At 42.2% G+C, this 21782-nt stretch overlaps 1 protein-coding gene across 1 annotated transcript; it reads left to right on the forward strand.

Moving 5' to 3' along the window:
- The first annotated feature begins 236 nt into the window (after positions 1 to 236).
- Positions 237 to 20850, forward strand: tlcd2 (TLC domain containing 2). The gene is made up of 4 exons (XM_070970081.1): positions 237 to 835; positions 1266 to 1348; positions 4028 to 4110; positions 17254 to 20850. The coding sequence occupies exons 1-4, from the start codon at positions 657 to 659 to the stop codon at positions 17632 to 17634; spliced, it is 726 nt and encodes a 241-aa protein (XP_070826182.1). The 5' UTR covers positions 237 to 656; the 3' UTR covers positions 17635 to 20850.
- The last annotated feature ends 932 nt before the right edge of the window (positions 20851 to 21782 follow it).

Raw genomic sequence — 21782 nt, forward strand, 5'->3', positions numbered from 1 at the left:
GCCTCTCGCCCATTGTAGCTGGGATAGGCTCCAGCCCCCCGCAACCCCGAAAGGGATAGGCGGTATAGATAATGGATGGATGGATGTGTTGTATTGGTACTCACTGTGTGAAAGCGGCATTTTCGACAGGGACCTGAACACAACTCAACACATGAAACGTGCTCTTGGCCACGCCCCTTCATAGTAGGGCGGGGAGACGCTGTTGTTTGGTTTCTGTTCATGTCAAAAAGTTACACAAGCAAGGTCTTTACACAAGACGGTTTCACAACTGTGAACGAGACTTCACGCCTGCGTCCTCCATCCACCTGTGGCCGCAGGGCTTTCTCTGGGGATTTTATCTTTATTACAGAAAAGCATCACAAACATTTAATCCGTGTCAGAGGGAAATAAATTGAGAGCATCGTCCACGCCTTCTCTCTCTGGACAATAACCGCGTTTCACAAGCCTGTTTGGTTGAAGAGTGGTCACAGATGATTGGGAGTAAGGAGGGATGTTAACGTGATCTTCTCGGTCGCCGCCAACACGTAGCCCTCAGCCGTAGGCTCTGCTGCGTTTATAGTCGTTGGAGTCTCATAATTCCATTAGTTAATAATAATTATACATTCGCGGGAGCTGTGGCCTGTGAAGCCTGCATCTACTGATCAAATATTTCAGGTATGGAGTTGAGCTCAGTGATTTTAACGACTGGGAGCTCGGTCGGGTTTTTCAGACTTGTCAACGCTGGGGTAAGAAAACTCCCCATGCCTGAGTCTGCCTGCAGGAATGCATGGAAATGGAGAAATATCTCCACATCCTTCGTGCACAGTTTTATCACTGCGATATGGGCTGTGCTTTGGTAAGTTTCATTCAGTTTCTGTAGAAATGAAATGATTGGTTTACATCCGGTGAGCTTGCGAGCATGGTTTTATTAATGGATCATGTCTTTTGGCGCGGTTGTATTTAAAATTTGCTTTCTTGACTTCCTTATATCTTCTGAGTGTAGTTTGACTTAATGTTATTCATTACTGACCATTCATCATTTTTGACATGCTGCTTGGCCATATCTTCTCCCAGTAATTATTATCTCATTGGCAGTAAATTTAAATATATGATGTTGGAAGAAATTTGCTGTGTAAGTGATGTCAACAGCTAAATTGTGGACAATAAAATGAAAGAAGACTGGAGTGATTGTAAAGATATCTCTCTCAAATAAAGTTCAACAAACTGTAAAAGCCATTTATTTTCCTCTGAAACCCTTCATTCAACTTCTTTGTTTATCTTTTCAGCTTTTTCCTTCACCCACAAATGGCTGAAGATTTGATAGAAACTCACTCTGTGTTTTCTCATGCTTTGGTGTCATTTTCGATCGGTGAGTAGCCTGTCAGCACTTCCACAGTGCTGGATTACTAACTGTGTCCTTGTCTGAATGGGTTGCCGGTGGTGGTGTTGGTGGAGGAGGGTTAGAGTGGGGGCGCACCCATGGGTGCTACCAGCATAAGGGTAAAGTGAGGAAGTGACATTATTCCTCCCAGCTAGCCCTATATTCTCTACATGGACTACTTGGACATGAGAGTCTTTCAAAAGTACTTCAAAAGTATTTATTAGTTTAATCAATTTTAATGATATCAGGTCAATACATTGCACATGTCATGTATATTGTTTTTGTATTATGTGAAAGCAATATAGAAAGCACATCTTCTGTAAGAACAGGGAAGAAACTGAGTCAGTGTCACCCTGAATGCTCAGTGAATTATCTGCTGACATGATGTGCTTCATTGTGTGTTCATTGTTTGTACATCTTTGTGTCTGATGGTGCTAATGTTTAATTTAGTGTTGTTGTGATGCTAAAGATGAGGGTTTACCAGGTTCAACAGTACAGCAATGTTTCAAATTTACATGTTCTCGATGTCTTTTTTATGAATGAATGGGACGTTACGGCTGCTGGGGTGTTCTCCCTCTAATTTGACTGTGATCCCGTTACACTTATTGGCTCGGCTGAAGTTCACTTGTCCTGTAGTTTATTATTTGCTATTGACTTGCTCCCTGGAATCCACAATGTAATCAATATGGAATTTTATCATCCGCTTTCTATAAATCTAATTAGAGACTTGCACAGATTAGATTACACTTGATTTTATCAGGAATTCTCAAACCTAAGTGTGCATGCTACCCCACATTCCTAAAATGGGAATTTGCCCTGTTTTTCCTTGTTCTTATTAATCCCTCAAGTATTCTAGAAAACTAGTGGCACGTGAGCCCTCTTAAATCCACAAATTTATTGGCTCTGCACCAGCAAACAAGGGCTCCCTGAGGATTCCCAGGATGTTTGACATTCTTTCAGGAAGTCCAGCCCTGGAAGCTGCCAAAGCAAGGAGCAGTGTCAGTATGTGAATGTCAATGGGGGGCATTATTGTCAGACCCTGGCACAGGGCGTAACCCTGTACAGTCACGTGACATCACCAATACAGCAACTGTGCAAAAAGTCAGTTGATTTATGCGAGCCGTCCACATCAGATGCCAGCGGTAACAGAAAGGGGAGTCATCCACTCAAAACAAGTGGAGTACTTCTTCTGGACCCTCCCACCAGAAATGTGGTGTGATTCGGCCTCAGCACCAGATTTGTGTATTCAGCAGCCCTTGCAGTGCCATTAATGATTCTCTGCTTGTTGAGTGAAGACCTTGTCCAGCGCCTTGAACAATGTCTTGCAGAGGAGCTACAGCTAATGATTTGTGTGTAAGGTTGCTTTAATCTTCTGCAGGTCAAAGGTCTCTCTACCTGTAGTTTTTCACCCATAGAGTAGAATAGTAAGTTAACTCCAATACAGACAAAGAACATGTTGATAGTGACAGTAAGCATTCCTTCAAGGGTACACTTTGGTGATATAGTATAAAGAAGTACCCATATTGCTATCTAAGTCAAATTTACACAGATGACAAAAACAAAAAGCCATACCAGTAAGATGTTTACATGTCGCACTAACTTGGCCAGTATCACACTAGGCCAGGTGTCTTTATCAGGTCTGTCATGCTTAACCGGGTCATTTCAACAGAGAGGTGATGTTGGCAGCCTGAAACCTGGTTGTTTGACTAACTGGTTTAAGAAAGAAATTCCCTGCTCATGTAAACATACCAATGAATGTCACCCCAGAGGATTTTGAAAGGGAAGAAGTAAATGTATTACTTTGGAGGATTTCACTAGAAACCCTTTTTTTTCCTTCCTGTTCAGGCTTTGGTCAGTAGCCAATGGAAAGTCAAGCAGTGTCTGAGTCCTTTGTTCTTGGGGTAGACCTTAGCTGAGCGAAACGCAGGCTTCTGAGAGATACTTCAAAAAAACATTTTTCTGAATCTGTTTTCTGTCATTCTTTGTCCCACCTGTGTGTTTTGAGTCAGTACGGAATGACTCATAAAAACACAAAGGGGCAGATAAGAGATGTCAGTTGATTGGCACTTCTATTTATTGCATCTCACACTCAATTTGGCTGTTTATGGCAAAACCTGACCCAGACTCAACCTCAGCTGTTGCTGAAAAGACTGTATTGGTCCAGAGCTTCTCCCGTCCTTTGTCAGTGCGCTTATGAAACAACGTGAATCACAGTAGAGACCAGATAATGCAAATAAACCAATCAAATTCTTGATGGCAATCTGATAGTTATTTGTTCTGCAGCAGTCACCTCATCAACTAAAGGCTCTCGATGTCAGATTTTCATCCTGTTGAGGTTAATTCCAGTCTCACCAAAGCCCTGAGCTCCCTTCACCCCTTCATCCCCATCCTCAACGCCATTATTTTTCCAGCATTCTGAATAGCTGTCACCATGGATACAGCTGGTGGTGGATAAGGGGTGGGGTTGGTGGATATGAATAGCCCCTCTCCAAGACACATCTTGGTTGCCATCGCTGTCGTCATGGAAGCCCCCCTAACCCCCCCGACACACTTGATAGGCTCAAGGCTTCTATTGTCAGAAGAATCTGTTGTGTTTTGGTTGATTAATGCATTGCCGAACCCAGAAATGACATTAACATTTTCTGCCGATGCTGTCCATCCCCACAGGTTACTTCATCTATGACTTCTTTGACATGGTGGTAAACCAGAAGCTGGGTCAGTCCTGGGAACTGCTCTTTCATCACTTGGTGGTAGGTCTTTCACGCATTACTGTTGCAGTTAGAAATATGCTCGTCTAAGATTGAATAATTCGACCAAAGATGTTTCACCTTGAGGATTCGGGACCTTTGCATCTGTGCAAGGGATCACCTACATGTGCCCGCGACCCCTATGAATTCAATATGCAGAAGTTATTGCACAGACGAATTAACCCCAATGCACCTGTCAGAAGCACGGACATGAGAAAAACAAAATACTCGTCTTTCTTGTCTAGTCACAAAGAACAAGTGAGGGAGGAACAAAGAGGCAGTCATTCCAGTGTGACACCACCCCCCCACCCCGCCAAGCATTCAACCTTCTGCCATGCCTTGAGAAAGTTGAACTCCACCCTGCTCCCTTACTCTCTTCCTATCCACTTAACCTCACAACTGTCTTGAGCAGATTCCCATCAGAGCCCATCAACTTCATGGCACGGTGACCGTCAGCAGGCTTGCCTGATGGGAGATATTTTCCTAAGGGAAGAGGAGGTCAGATCAGTTAACCCTTCCCCCATCCCTGCCTCTAAACACCGTGGAAAATACATCGGGAAATAACCAGAAGTCGCATTATAGGACTCGATCCTCATTGAACATTTTCTCTCGCTGCTTCTGGCAGTGCGACCTACATACCTACTGTGCTGATGTTGTGTGTCACTTTCTGTTGCCAAGCTCTCATCTTGTTATTGTAGTGCATTACTCACCTCAGGATTGGAGCGGATTTGTATTGTACAGTAGCCACAATTTACATAGGGACCAGTGATTTCTATCGTACAGAAAACATGAACGGAATCCTGGAATTTGATAAAATCTCAGTCAGTCATGCAGGATATTGTGGAAATTCCCAAAATGTAGTTTCAGTTTATAAAAAAAGCTGGGTTTTCCTCACCATAACAAGCATTTTTTTCACAGCATTTAAGCCAAATGAACAGAAAAACACTATGCTATATTTTGATATCTCACACACACAGTGATGTCATCCTCTGAGAGAGAGAGAGAGAGAGAGAGAGGGAGCAATTTGATTTGGACGATTTGTTTGATGAAATGTGTTACACCAAATTCATTTACATTCATGACATTTTGAATATTTTCTTACTGAATTGTTCAAATTGTTTTCATCCACCAGATTAGACCCTCTTTCTGACAGATGACAAAATGGACTTCAGATGTGAAACACAGAATTCAGAAAAATGGTGCGTGGCTCGTGCTGCATAGTGTAACATGGCTGAACAAAGTATATGGCGTGCTGATGTTCCAGTTACAGACTGATCAAAGAAAAACATGCTTAAACTGGCCACATACAGTATGTTATATAGAGTGTATATAAATGTAAACATATAAATGTAAACAAACGCTCATATGGGCTCCCATTCTGTCCTGAAATCGCTTTCAGAGAAATGTCTCGGTCTTTAAGTGTACTCTCTGCAAGATATTTCTATGTACATTTTGATTCAAAACCCTACCAGGAATCTGGCAAAAGTTGTTATCAACTGGCCCACATTTCTTCGGGGTTTGGTAGTCTCATGGCTGCCTGATAAGATATGAGAATTCCTTGCGACAAACACACAGCATAAGAACTGCTATAACAGATCACATATTTGCCTGTAAGAAAATAATACTAAGCTAGAGAATGATGGACATTTGCTGGCTGCTGGAGAATCATTATTTCCATGAGGCAAAGTGGTCGCTGAGTGTAGTCTCATCAATGAGTTTTTCTTTTTCTCTGTTGTCCTGGAGGACCTGGTTTTGCCTCTTAAATTGTTGCATATGTCATGGATTTTCTTGGAAAACTTTCTATGTTATGATTCGTTAACTTTGAGTACTGTTTTGCCAATAAAGAGCTGACCTCCACAACAGACCAACAAAGTTTTACTGAGATCGAATGTCACTGTCGTCGTGATGCCTTTGTTTCTAAACAAGGTTTAAGACGCACGAGTCAGTTATTGCCAGGTGGTGAGCAGTGTTTCAGTCATTCAGGATTCGTTGTGGGAACCACCTGGTTTTTTTGGTGGCAAACAGTTTTAGAGAAGTATCTCTTTTTTTTTTTTTCTTTTTTTTTCTCCTTCACTTCCTGGAAGCCTGTTGAATGGATGCTTTGGCCAGGCCAGCTGGCCTCAGATTGTCACTAGAGTGTGGGAGGGATAGAGACTTCTTCCTCATTCACGAGGCTTTCTGTGTTTCTCAGAGAGCTAACTCACTTTCTCTTTAATCACTTAGTTTTCCCATTGTACTGTCATCAAGACCCTCATTAATTCTTTTCAATGAGGAAGATTAAGACCAAGCAGGTCCAGCTGGTCATACAGTCAGGAGCAGGAGATTGATCTCTTGTCAGTCCCCAGTTGTGGTCAGATATGTGCATGAATGTTTAATGACAATATCAAATAAGTATCTGTGGTTACAATTTAGGTAATTCAGCCTTAAAATGACTTGAGTGTGACAGCTCCAAGCTTGGATTTGCTCTGATGGCAGATGCAAGTTGCAATCAGAGTTTTCCTGAATGGCCAATATCTACTTTTTATGTCACATTCCCCACACTTGTTGCACCGTCAAGCCTATGTTTTGTTTTATTTGTCTCACATCTTATTTTTTAACTTTGCTCTTATGCTCTGTTTTGACCCCTTCCTACGCCTTCACACGAGCCCATAGTGAAACACCATGAGGTGAAACCTGAGTGTTGTTGATCCTTGTCATTCCATGGAAAGTTTTTTTCCCTTCTTAGTGACTGAAGTGCAGATTACGGCTTCTTTTTTCAGTCTGAGACGGGCCCCGCCACAATCACTCACGCCCGATCCTGTCAGCGGTAACCTCGTGCTTCCTTTGGAAAACAGGAAGTCCAGACAGTTCTGCCAGAAATAGGGTGTCTTCTTCTGAGGAGATTAAATATGCATTTGCCTGCTATACATATGTTGTTTAAGAAAGACAACATGCAAGGCTTTTAAACAGTAATGTATGTACATACATGTACAGCCGGTTTAATTTAGCGTTGAAGAAAGAGTAGAGTTCAATGAAATTTGTCATTTTCGCCATTGTTTGAGCTGAAGTGCGTATGGTCAAAATAAAACCACGGTTTCTGCGCCATTCTTGTAAAAGTCCCTATGTTGACTCTGTTTAACCTCATTTGCCCATGACTCTTGGAAATAGTGAGCTTGTAATTAAAAATAGGAGCCAGAAGAGCAGGATGCCGAGCAGGGGCAGAGGGACACATTATATTTTCCACAAAGAACCAACACATGGAAGGAGGAGTATGTCTGATGTTGTCTTTTGAGATTTTCAGCGATTATACGCAGTGGAAACATGGAGTGAAACAGTTTTTCTGCTCTTTCTTTGGAGGTTTGCAGCATGTTTACGGTGTCCTTCCATAAATGTCTGTCATCCCTCTCTCATCACGCGAAATTCAATTACCTTTGTAGCAAGAGGCCAACATTCCTCTAAAGCAGATCAGGCAGGCACAGGTTAATCAGCTGTTTGAGGACTCATGCTGTTTCCCTTTGTGCTTCAAATCTATAGCTTTATCTTTCTATCTATTTCTGTATATAATCTATCTATATTTTTATTATTGTTAGATACAGTCCACATAAAAGCAATCTAATTTTTCCATTTTTCTTACAGTAACTACAATAACCGTTTTCTGTAGAGCAACCTATGTATTACTTTAAGTTGGATCAGATTATGTCTGGCATTTATTGAGTACAGTCCTCTAACGTTTCATCATCATTTATACCCCAGTTACTGTGAGGGAGTGCTCATATCTAAATGCACAAGTTGCTCTTGTGCAATGAAGAATAAGGTTTTGTAACACCCCGAGGAAGTAATTCATTTCCCAGATGCCTTGTGCTGTTTCCAATTGCAATAATCAGCCCCTGTCTCCTGTCACAAATACAGTAAAATATAGATCCATCACATTTCCTCAGGTTTTTGGCATCTTTCATGTTGTTCTGAAGCCGACGTCATAGTTGTCAAGTTTTTGGCACTTAAACATGTTCTCTGGAAGGACATTTCCCCATGTTGTTTCCTCTATTTGTAAATGTTTCCCTCTTGAACCGCTAAAAGCTGAGCTGCAGCATAGCCCTACCATCATGCACAATGCATGATTGAAGAGATGATGTTAAATGACGTGTGCATAAGACTTTGGGTTATTGTTAAAAAGAGGGTTTGCATCTTCACCCACCTCCTTCTGCTGATGGACGGTGTACAGTATATTGTCAGAGAACATGTATAAGGAGTCCAGTGAATTGTCAGATTTAGTGAAACGACAGCATGCGTGTCTGTGTTTGTGTCCTCGAAAATTGCTTGCGCGCTCATATTTGCCATATTTTCAAATTCAACCTCAGTCACGTTTTTCCTATTTAAGGTTCCTCCTGTACTGACCCCAGATATGAATGGAACTTGTCTCAGTTTCCTAGGCATGAAAATAGATTCTTTTGCGCTGAGCATGGAGCTGTCTCACATACCTAACAAGGAATGTCACATTTAGATGCAGGAACATACTGTATTTGGCTGCTAGCCATGTTGTCACTTGTGTGACACCACATGTCACTTGAATGGCTTTTCTTTGCTTCTGACACTCCCTCCACTAGCTCCTGGGTGTCTAAGGCCAAGGGCCCAGCAGTCTAATGTGACAGCAGTATAGGCAAATACTGGATACTGGAGATTTGTAACCCTGAAAGTTGCTGAGGCTGTTTATACAAACATACAAAGCTCAGTTGGTCTAATTCCTGAAGGATGTATTTTCCTCCAGTGGTTGTATTGACAAGACCATTAACAAGTATGTTGTTGAGAGGGATAATGTGAAATGCAGTTGAAGTGCACCACATGGCTTGTAATATAGCCTTGTGCTATTTAATAGCAGCAGCAGATTTAGCATGTATGGTTTGTTTTTGTTTTTGCGAGCCAGCCCACACATATATTTCCAGCCATCCAGAATCTGTGGGCTCTGCCGCTCGTCCTTTTTGACCCACGCTCTGGTGTGACAAACCACGTGGCATGAGGCTTACTTTTTAAAATCTCCAGTGTCAACATCATGTTTGCAAACCATGCAGTTGAGCACCCACAGAAGGCCTTGAAGGATAGAACTATGTCACGCCACATGCTGAGGTTAATGGTGGCCAATGAGAGGGCAGAAAGAGACATTTACCGCGAAATGTTTTTTTTGTTTTTTTTTTGGGCCAGGAAAGGTCATGTTGTGTGTGTGTCTGTGTCTCAGCAGTCTCTTCTTTTTGGCGGGGAACCCCTGGTGGTTCCCCCGTTCTGTGTATATCCAGACAGGAGGACAGACATCTGGTCTCCACATGAACCTCAGGCTCCTAAGAGAGAGACACACTTCCTGAGACGGCTTCTGCAAATGTGTGCACCCCCTCAGAACATTTCTGTGCTGTAGCTCCACTCCATATATCACACACGCTGCCTTGTTCACAGCCCCCCTATCCTCGTACGACCGCCAAACATCTCCCCCATCCCCCTCATCCACCTACTCTCTGCGGCTTGTACCACCCCCTCACATGGCTGCAAACCAGTGAGAGCCTCTGCACTCCAGTTGCATAGCATATGTTTTTTGTGTTGTTTTTTTCCCCTCATGGTGTGTCTGAAATTGAGGAATTTCCTTGTCCATTGTTTTTTATGGCGGAAATAGTTCACGCTCATCTAATGCAAAGGCAACAGAATCCACAGATTGATGGATGCAGCTCAACCACAGAAATACTGTGGTGAGCCACTGAGAAGCACTTGCTTTGGACTATTAGAAGCCTGATAATTGCTGTGAACATTTAGGATGCGTGTGCGCGAGCTGTACATACGTTTTTTGACATGATGTAATTGCACAGCAGCAAAATATGAACTGACATTATTACACATGCGAAACAAGTTGAATTTGTCCATTGCCATGAGGATTTGAGAGAGAGAAAGCTTGCATAAACTGCACACTATTTTGAAATATCTTAGAACGACGGACACCTGTCATGACAGTGAAGACAGGAAACTGTTGGGAATTTAAAGTCCATTTTTGGATAGTAAAACAACTGAGAGCATGTTTGAGGAAATATGGACAGTATATTTGGTGTCAATCCCATTACAGTGTTTATCAAGGCAGATGCAGGTGCTGTCCATCCTGAACAGAGCAGGCTGCTTTGAGTGAGCCTTCTAACGCAACAGGTTAACAGCAGAAAAGAGCAGTTGTGTTACACACGTGCCATGCTTTCCTAAGAGGATGAAGGTTGGAAAAGCAGAGTGCCTGGTGACATTTGTTTGCAGTTAACATAACAAGCAGGAATGCTGTTTGTAGAGCCATCCTTCCACTGGCAAGTTTAGGAAACACAGGGAGTCGACACTCAGTGAGCTACTCGTCAGTGCTGAAAGGCAAGATGGGGCAAAGTGGGACCTGTGCATTTGTTCTCCTTGAGTGACACAACTAATGGACTCGTGCCGAAGCACGAAAAGGATGGAGAGCGAACTTGGCTGAAATCCAGCTACTTTGGGAATACCAGAACTTGCATATTATTCCAAAAGCGGTGTGGGCGGGTGTGCGAGCATGTGAGAGTACAGCGTAGGAACAACCTCACATTGGACATTTGTAGTAAATGGAGTTAACCATTGCTGTGTTTTTTATTACTATTATTCACATCAAACCTGAGATATGTCCAGTAATCCTCAGGGATTTCCTTTGATTGTTTCTCACAGCTCCCCATAATTCCTGGCTGTAGTAGTGTTACATATTACAACCCATGAACAATCGGGAATATCATCAGATCTCAAGAGTGTTCTGGTGCTTCCTGGTCCTAATAAGCATTAAGATGCATTGGAAAAGCCATCATTGGCTTTTATCTTTCCTTGGCCACTTTGAGAAGTGAGGTAATGGCTGACACATTCAGTACACTCCAGTTCAAGACAAACCACCACTCCTCCCTTCACACCCAGTGTCTGAATACCTCAAGTGATGACAATCCACCAAAACACACCTATTAACAGTCATAGCACGTCATCCTGATGTCCCACATGAAGACGAGGAAAACGACTCATTCTTTCAGTCTGTACTTGAAATATCACGCGTATACTTCCAGATGAACACCCACACAACACTAATTGATCATATTTGCACAGGCTAATTGTGTTTTGGCACATCCAGTCAGTATCTGACCAGATGTTTGTGACAGGAAGAAGCTGTGCTGCTGTCAGCTGACCAGAGTTAAATGCAGATCGCATGATCATAGTTATGACCACCATCCCCCAGTCCTACTGTGTGTGTGTGTGTGTGTGTGTGTGTGTGTGTGTGTGTGTGTGTGTGTGTGTGTGTGTGTGTGTGTGTGTGTGTGTGTGTGTGTGTGTGTGTGTGTGTGTGTGTGTGTGTGTGTGTGTGTGTGTGTGTGTGTGTGTGTGTGTAGTCATTACTGTCTCATGTTTCTAAGCAGAGCATCCTTCTTCCAATTGCTCTCATAGACTTTTGTAAGGCCCTCCCACCTGCTCTTCACCCTACTGCTGGTCTGCCTATGAGCATATGGCGAACACCTCTCTTGAGCTTCCTTTTCTCTTCCTCTCCATCAGCTTCACTGGGCCATTTCCTGTCCATTTACGACCTGTATTAAGGAAGCACTGCCTGTCCAGTAATGGGTTTTGCGGAAATGAAACAGGGTTATGGTGTGCTTATAGTACCGCTTAAGAGTACAGAGAATAATGTGTATGTAAGCAATAAATAATCCAAAAATTCATACACAACAATAATCATTGTATGTAAAGCTAGTTTTAGCCACTGTTTCAGTCTTTCAGATAGTCACAGGTGTGTCTATGCAACACTGTTTATGAGTGGTGTAGCTTAGCGTATTTGTCCATTTCACTTTTTTTTACTGACATTTGGTCTGTTGAGCTTGTCAAGCCATGTAAAACACCTCCTCCCTGTGTAATGGCTGCATGTGCAGGCTGCAGGTTCACAGTAGTCACACCTTTTCATTCCAGTTCAAGCACTGGTTAAAAACTAAACTCACTCTGGTGGAATGAGATGACAGACGGTCTTTTCCACATGTGAGACTGCTGATGGTGACATATCTTAAATGTTTGTGGTTTGCTTTTTCTAATGCTCAAATTACCTCAGAAAAGCTGCTGCTGGCACTGCACTTCTCTTTGTGTGCTTTCTCACACACACACACACGCACAGACATTCAGTCACGAAGTCGGTAATATGTTTGGAATACATTTAATCATATAGGTGTGAATATGTTGCAATGAGCATCTCTGTCGCGGTTGTGTGCAGTTGTTGAAAATAATGCTTTCTATAGCCACCACACCTGTTGATACTAAACTCCCCACCCAGCTGCTTAGAGCACATCAGTTATCACCCTGACACCTTGGACCTACTTGTGTGTGTGCGTGCATGCGTGTGCGAGTGTGTGCACGCGCACCAAGAACAACACACTAATGGCATCCAAACTGGTAGAGACTGTGTCAAGTTCTGGGGTTAATGACCTCCCTTGCCTTCCTGACCGCCCTTTGTCTTTTTATGTCTCGCACGGTGTCATTGTCATTCAACACTCACTTTGTTCGCTGTAACAAACTTGCTGCGCTGGTACTGAACCTCTGACTAAGCCAGCTGGCCAGTTCTCAGCTGGAGGCAGGGAAACTGGTTTGACGTGGAAATCCTTAATCACTTCAGTATCCACTCTGACTATCATAACAAAAAATTGTGTGACAAGGAGAAGAGACAAGGCAAGTTTTATTTTAAATAAGCAAAGCTATTGACAAAAGGATGTGCATGGCACGTGAACATCAGCTGCTTCATTAGTGTACAACATGTATGAATGTGTGACAAATGTGTGTGTGAGGGTGTTGGGGTCAGCACAAATGTCATACAAATCAAAATCTTCCATAGTTGAGCCTCGACATGGGGAGAGTAAGAGCAGACCTGGCTGGGCTGCCAGAGGCGTAACAAGTGTGAGCACATCAGGCTCAGCTACATCTGCAGACTCCTGATAATCCTGCACGCAGACAAGGGGGAGCATAACACATCATACATCAATAATGATTTAAACCATCTCCACACTTACACAAATACTTTATCATGCCGTGCAGTCTGTGACATATTGTGTGACACATTGCTTAGAGCTCAGCTAAAGCTGGAATCACGCTTCTGCCGTGCACATTACATTGTATGTACGGGAACAAAGGAAACAACTATGTGTGTAAACCTCCTTGTGGCTGTCAGCCCAAATGCAGCCCAGAGAAGCATGTTTCAGCTTTAAAAAAGGAGCTACACTGCTAACTGATTAGACCTTCGAATCTCATGACCCCTTGATTTTATGTGCAGATGGAAAATGACAACTTTCATAGTGTTAACAGAATATGTAAACTAGCAAGTAACAGTAGTCCTAATAGTAACACAGGCTAAACATGGCTTTTTTTATCATCTTTATCTCGACCTGGGGTCCCTGTCACCTTGCCTTCTGAATAATGATTGTCGTAGTGGCTCAATTCAAAAGCACACATGTTTATCTATACCTGCCTTCTTGATACAAACTTTCTTATCACGCAAACTTTACCCCACTTTTTGGTTGACCTGTGTGGTTTTGTCCATTGGAGCTTTTTCCCTTTTTGCCCCATCAGGTTTAACCATGCTCACACCACTGTCTGCAGCACTTGCCTACCATCTTTGCATCCAGTGTTTCCCCCCCTGAAAGTGGGACGTGAAGGTCCCTCACCGGGGTGTAGAGAACATCTAATTGAGTCCACAGGGAGTTAATGCAGGAAAAAACACCCACACCTGCCTTGTCTTTCAGCTCCTTGCTTGGATTTTATACAGGTGGTTATAACAGAAGGTTAACATACATAAGCGCAGTCCAAAGGTTAAATAACACTCCTTCTGTCCCAGTTAAACCCAAGTCCCACCCACCTCAATCCCCATACAAAACCCATGCAAATCTTCAATGATGGAGCTTTTTGAGCGTATAGATAAAAGGCTGTATGCGATTATTCTCCAATTATGATTTAGGAGTCAAGAATGAAATTGCACTGTTGAGCCTTTGAAACCAAAAAAACGACTGACCGAAAAACAGTATTCAAATGTGTAAACCTCTTACTACTCTTTTGATGTGAGAGATGTCACGCATGTATGTTCACGATGTTTGCCTTCCAGAGTTTCTAGTTGGACAGTACTGAGCTGCTGTATGTGACAGCCAAGCTTCAACCAAGCTTATGAAGGCCAATCTAGCTAATGCTGCATCGCTCTAATCACCCAGTAGATCCAGGGTCTGTGCGGAGATTACTGTGATTCCCTCTCAGCTCGGGGTGCTGACAGCAGTATGGGGTGTGTGAGTTGGCTGCTGTCCTTAATGGAGGTCCCATCTATGCTCACAGAGAAGCAGTCAGGATACATTTTGGCTAGCTGCTGGTGTCTGACTGGCTGCTGAGCTGCATGGGGCCCATTGTCCCCTAATGATGACCTGTTATGTGAGATTAAGTGGTCACAGTCACCTGTCACACCGGCTCTTTTTTCACCTTTCAGTATTACTGTCCTCATTGTGTTTGTGACATATGCCTCTGACTTTACTGCATGTTATATAGCATCGCTGGGCTGTGTTATCAGTTTTTATAGCAAGATTAGCTAACGAACGACCGCCGTTGTCTGATAGAGAGTGTCCAAACATAAGTGAGACATTTCCACCATAAAACTAAATACATGTGCAGGAGGAATAAAAGAATATCCTGTTTGGAAATGAAGAAACTTCAAGAAGTATCTCCACATAATGTGTCAGTTTAATGGTGTTCTGATGTAACTCCAAGGTTACAACATAATGACGTAGCACACAGTCTTTGTCACTGAGTGTTCATCAGCAGATCTTAGCGTTGTATAAGAGTCCGTCTTGACCTTTCCTGTCCCGTGTTCTATTGACTTTTATCTTCCTAGAAGAGTTTAGATGTTAGATGAGCCACACTAAAGACCACTGGTTGATGTGTGCGTGAGTGTGTATGTGGGTACTTACACAGGTTAGTCAGAGTGTGTGGTCTTGTTTTTGAGTGTTCAGGGGAACAGATAAGGGTCCTTGCTGGTGCCTGTATTCTCACTTTGCTTTAAACTAACATGGATGGATGTTTCATAACGCACACGCCTCCCCCTCACGTGTTGTTTTTCCATGCATTGTGGTTGTAAAAAGAAGACCGTGAGTTCATGTACAGTACCAGTCAAACGTTTGGACACACTTTCTCATTCAATGGTTTTTCTTTATTTTTCTCTGTAATTTTCTTCATTGTAGATTAATACTGAAGACATATGGAATTATGTAGTGAACACAAAAGTGTTAAACAAACCAGAATATGTATTATATTTTAGATTATTCTAAGTAGCCACCATTTGCTTTGATGACAGCTTTGCACACTCTTGGCTCTCAATCAGCTTGATGAGGTAGCCATTGAGTTGCAGAACATATATGTGAGTGATAATTTCTTACCAGTCCAGTGGATTAATATATTGACTGCAGTGATCACAGAACACAAAGTCCAGCTAGACACACACCTAGACACACACCTTGTTTTCAGACTCCCAAACAGGCACCCGTCCTGCAGCAGTGGGGTGTCACAGGAGAAAGTTGTTTTGTGCTGCAAAGCCCTGTGTCCTGTTGACACAGAGTGACTGACCCCCCCACCCCCCACCACCACCCCCCCAAACATGCTGGCTTTCATGAGACAGTCTGTTTGCGTTGCTAAATGCGGGGCTTTCATTGTCACCATTGTAATTCTCCACCAACATTGTTCGTCATCACTGTCATTATAACCCAAATACAGGTGACGGCTTTGATTTAAACTGTGATTAGTCGGTGTGTGTGTGTGAGAGCTGGGTGTGTGTATGTGAGTCAGAGGCAGCTCAAATCACTGTTTTTATTGTTCAGCTGCAGAATTTCCAAAGAACACATTTTCCCCCGTTAGCAGCATGACCTGCAGATGCTGATGTCTGTCTGTCAGACACTTTGGTCCAGGTGAAGATATTTCAATAACTACAGGCCAGATTTCCATTAAAGGAATAATTTCCCCTTGAATGGCACTTCAGCAGTGCCCTTACCTTATATTGCACTTAATAGGAAATACTGTCCAGACTAACAAGCAGCTACAACTCTGTGAACTTGTTTCCAAAGGTTTCTGCAGGAAGTGAAGAAAACCTTTTTGAACTTTGAACCTCTTTGAGTCAAGAACACATCCTTTACAGTGGGGGCGTAATCTAATGACCAGTTAACATGCTGCTGACTTGCCTCGTGTCCTGTTGTCTAATCCACTACAGCGCATCACATGACTGTTTTCTGCACTGAAGAGGGCATCCTGTGACCACAGCCAAAACACACATGCACAAACAAGATGCTTCTCCAACTGACTCATGTTAAAGGTCATTCTCTTAGCCCACGGTTTATCCCATGACCTGCGCTAACTAAAGACCTGACTTGTGTTGCACTCCTCTCTTGTGCTCTTTCACTGTCTCCCCTTCACTTTATGGCAGCTTTGGTGGAAACAAGTCTGAAACTAAAGTACAATCTGTCTGGACACAGTTGGTCCTGCTGCTACACTTTGAGTGTGCTCTGAGTGTGAATGAAGCTGGTGAATGTTGTGGTGTGAGTGGGTGCCAGCTCCTGTGGTGAGTTGGCTGAACAGCCTGTTTTGGTATAAACACTCTTCTGTCACCCAAATTTTACACCTGCAACACAGCTGCTGTGAATGTGTCAGACTGCAGCTTTCACTTCTGTCACAACATGTCATACTGTATGTAATCCTTTCCCCTGACTCTTCATTGTACTGTCTGCAGACGGGTTTTGTTCAGCTGCCGGGTTTGTTTTTCACACTGGTTTTGAGTGATGTTGCTGCCATCTTGTGGAGGTTTTAGGTTAGTTACCAAACAGACTTTGATAAGCACTGCACAGCAGAAATGAGTTGTGGGAGCGGTGTCCTTCCATGATGTCACTGAGTAAAATACTGACAAAAGTGGAGTCTCAATAATTTCCTCTTCAGATTTTGTTTGACCACTGTTTTAGTTAAAATCAAAGCTATCTTATTAATTAAAGATTTTGAATTATTAGGGCTGCACCAATATGTTGTCATTCTAGAGTGTAAGCTAATATTACTATCATTTGTCACTTATTCCTTTTCTTCTCTGTGCCTTTCTCTCACTGTCGTCCTCTGTAGGTGATCACCTGTTTCGGCCTCTCTGTGCTATCCTGGCGCTACGTGGGCTTCGCCGTGGTGGCCCTGTTGGTGGAGATAAACTCTGTGTTCCTCCACCTCAGACAGTTGCTGCGTATGGCCAGCATGGCCAAAGGCACGCTGTACCGGGTCAACAGCATGATCAACCTGGGCACGTACGTGGTATTCCGCATCAACACACTGGCCTGGATGACCCGCTGGCTGGTGCTCAACAGGGACAAAGTGCCACTCCTGGCCTACACGCTGGGCAGCGTGGGTATGGCCATCATGACGGCCATGAATATTGTGCTGTTTTATCGGCTACTCAGGAGCGACTTTTTGAAGAGCAGCACCCGGGAGACCAAGAAAGAGAAAGAGATGTAGAGGAGAGTAAGGAAGGGGAAGGGGCATGAAGAGGATTAGACTCATACACACACTTGTTACCTTATGTTAACACCCTGTGGTTTAGAGTCGTTACTGTCTTGCTTGTGTGTCATATACTCATAGATGGGAGATGGAGGGATCTTTCTATCTCTCATACCGTATAGGTACATGCATACAAGGTGCAATCAAATGGCCTTACATAACCACAGATCACACACAGCCACTAAGCTAAAAGCTACATTTAGTTGTAGTTTGACTGTAAGCTTTTGTATATGTGTGTGATGTAGTCATGCTAAAGTGCCATTAGTGCCTCACTAATGGCTGATGGAGGATTCTTCATATTAACAACGTAAGGCCTTGTGAAAGACACCAAATGCCTTATTGTCCCGCAGGGTGTTTGAGCTAAATCCACTCTAAAATGTAGCGTATGGTAACTGAAGATGCCCCCACCAACACTCATGTATATTTTCACTCAAAACATTGGAAACAAGTACAAAATATCATAAGTTATATCATAATAATAATCTTTTTGTTTGCATATTGTTTATTATACACATACTTTTCTTTGAGGGTTCTTTAAAATGGTGTTTATTTACCACAGAGTGAAGAAATCAGTGGAATCCATCCTCTTGTTTAACATTAACACTGCAGAGGTGAATATATCTTTTTTTTTTTTTTTTCCCCCACTAAATGTCCTCAACTAAAAACCACCTGCTACCTCAGAAAGCTTGTAACAGTTCTTTACCTCTCTCTAACAAAAGCTTTGCTGTCAGTGTTTGGCAGGTTCTTTTGTTATGAAAGAAAACTTCTTTTTTTTTTTTAAGAAAAATATATTTAACGGTTGGACTTTTCTGTAGAGGAAGGGTATCCTGCAAACACCAATCCTGACTGAGGGAGAGAATGGGGTTATAGAGTGAGCAACACATACTGAATACTTTGTGACATATGCATATAGAACTGCAGATTTTACTTTAGTGACACAATGCAAAGCAGCACAATATTTTGGTAGCCAAGCAATTGTTGCTGTGCCAAATTGTCTTAAAACATCTGTGAGAAAGCATGAACTAATCAGTGATAAATGAGTCACAGTAGTCTTAACATTCATTGCTATTCCACTAACCCTAATCCCTAAAACAGCTTGTACTGTACTGTCCACAAACCAGGTCTCTGTGTTGGTAGATCCTGGGGGAACAAAACAAAATCGAGTAGACTCAGTTGGTTCGCGGATCAATTACGGTGGCAACAGGGAGAGGCTTTGCCCGGCACCTCCCATCAGCCATTGCCAGTGACATCAGAGTCCAGCAGCAGTCTGTGAGTCTGGCAGACAGGCAGCTCGGCTGGCTGCTGTATTTGTGAATACACTTGAAACCTGCAAAACCGAACAAGCTCATCAGCAGTAGATGGTGCTACAGTACAAACTGACTTCATGGTTTGTATGTATTCCTTTAGCGGTTGGTCTGCGATGGTGTAAAGTCTGCAGTGGGAGCTTTCAGAAAGGCACAAGTTGTTCTTCCTCATTTGGCCAACGGAGGACAGCACACTCCTCAACATTACCTCAGTGATCTCAACACAGACAAGAACACCAGAGATGTCTCTATCTTGTCTCATCTTGTAGCACCGTGCCTCTTGCTCTCATTTTAAATACGAACAGATAGATGCAGAGAAATTCCTGATGTTGGTGTCGGAACAAACAGGTCTGAGATCTGTGAAAACAGCAAACTGCTATACACACAGCTGCTACAAGGCTGCCTGCTCTTACCACTCAAATCAAAGCATTACAGTCCTTATATGGCGTGGAAATATTTGATGCCATTTATGTTTTGCGTTGTTGCTTTTTGTGTATATTGCTATCGTCATTCGGGTGGTTAAATTGTGTATATTTGTAATTTATTTGTGCTAAAAAGAAGTTGTGGATTTAAGATAAAATGAACCCAATGTTGAATTTCCCTGTTGTGAACACCAGTTGATTATAGTGAAGCTGATATGGTTGTGTAAACCGTGTTGTTGCATGGCATCGTGCCACTTTGGGTCTTCATATGTAGTTTGTTTATTTCCCCAGCTAATATGTTCATAACCCAGTGACTACAGGGCCAAGCTCATAGTCATCTCAGCTTGACAGTGTTCATGCTCAAGCCCTAAAACCAGGCTGTCCGAGCATATTACAAGCACAACCACATATTCAGTGAGCAGACACACACACGCTGTACTTGGTTGGAGTTTGAGGGAAATACTGGACACAAATTGTAAATTTCGAATCTGCTTTTAGCACTTCAACAATGACACGGTCCACAAATTTAACTCTTTGTCCACGTCAACATCAAGACGTCACTGCACTAAAGAAACAGCACTGTTTGGGAGAGAGACTGTAAACGTTTTTCCTTATTTTTGCTGATTCTCAGTTGCCTTTTTAGATCAATAGTAACTCCCTTTTTTGAATTTTTATTGTGATTGTAAATTTTCATTATTTTTTGTTTGTTTTTTTTAGTTAAATTTTTTGGGCAGCTTAATTTTGTGGTTGTAGTGAAGACAACTGGTGACGAGTGAAGTTCCTTCTAACAAGCAAGCTTATATTTGTGAATGAGTTGTATCAGGCTGTAACGTGATTTAAACCATATGTGTATGACACCAGATTCATTCATCGTATTGCTGTGTGCTTTTAGGAACTGTGATAAAACATAGCAGTCGAGTCGAGATGCCTCTTCATGTCAGTGCTGTAATGACACTGAGGGCTCCCCAGCTCCTGAGAAGGTGGCAGCAGCTCTGAACTCCTCATCATAGCTCCGTTATTAGAGAATGAGACAAAAACTAATAGTAATTTATCCCTTTGTCACAACCAACAAATATTTCCATGTTCATTCATAAACTTCCTTTTTGTTCTGGTGATTGGTGATATATTGTCTGTTGTTAATTCTCAAAAAATGAAATTCATAACACTGAAGACACTGTGCAGCTTGTCAAGGACTTAAATCCTTCATTAAGGAATGAAAAAAAACATGGAAGGTTGCGAAAGCGAAATCATCTGCTTTCTCAGAGCATCAAACTGTCATGTTTCATCGAATTTTGTCTTTAAGCATAAATATGACTAAATTGCGTACATATTTTTTCATGTTTAGCCAGAGATTGTTTTGTAATTGAAACTCTGATTTATATGTTTATATAATAGCCTTTGTTTAACGTGAAAATAAAGCTCAAAGGAATAAATGCTGTATTTTCTTTTCACTGACAGGGTTTTTACTCCCGTGCATTTGTCTAACAGCTATAGTTACTGTAGTTTTGGGCATTAATAGGCAAGTAGCTGGAAAGAAAGCAGTCTGGTTGATATGTTCGACAGACAAAAATACGTATGAGGTGTGGGCTACATTTAACTGTTTACGTATCAGGTATTTTATAATCCCATCGTATATTTATATATATAAATCTGAATGAGCTGCTGAATAATGTGGAGCAAAAATACAGTATATGCCTATTAAATATAGTGGAGTAGAGGTATAAAGAAACATAAAATGAAAGTAATCAAGACATATACAAATACCTCAAAATAGTACCTAAGCATAGTACAACACAAAAGTATTTAGATGTCCTCATATGAGAATTTAACTCTTCAACACAGCAAAAAGCATAGTATTTTTTTAATTTAGGCAAACTTGGGCACTCATTTAGAAGATGCTAAGTTGACTTATTAAATATTGACACATTTAATAGCAGCCTCAGTTGATTAGGTTTCCATGGCGTTATTTCATATTAATATCTTACGTTCTGCAATCAGTGGTGGTCAATTAGCATGGGAGCATGACGTCATGGATGAATATATTGAACCTTGAGCCTGTCACTACTATTGATACTTATTTATTTTATAAGTTATCATACACAGTATTTGCTCATGTAGTCAGCAACATCGCTGTAACCACTAAGTTAAAAGCTGATAGAGAAACCCAAACAAACACATTCAGATTCAGAGGTGCGCTGAAAAAACACGAGACAAACAAATCCAGTGAGTGTTTCCAGGGGACACTAAAAACTGATGCACATCGCTGAGACAGCTTGGTGTCCCACGAAAAAAAGACAGTTAAGCTCATTTTCCAACACCACTGACAGATAGCCAACTTCGACAACTTCATAAGTGACAAACCACGGCAACAACACGCGTG

The sequence above is a fragment of the Chaetodon trifascialis genome, chromosome 9 (assembly GCF_039877785.1).
Source record: "Chaetodon trifascialis isolate fChaTrf1 chromosome 9, fChaTrf1.hap1, whole genome shotgun sequence".
Taxonomy (NCBI): Eukaryota; Metazoa; Chordata; class Actinopteri; order Chaetodontiformes; family Chaetodontidae; genus Chaetodon; species Chaetodon trifascialis.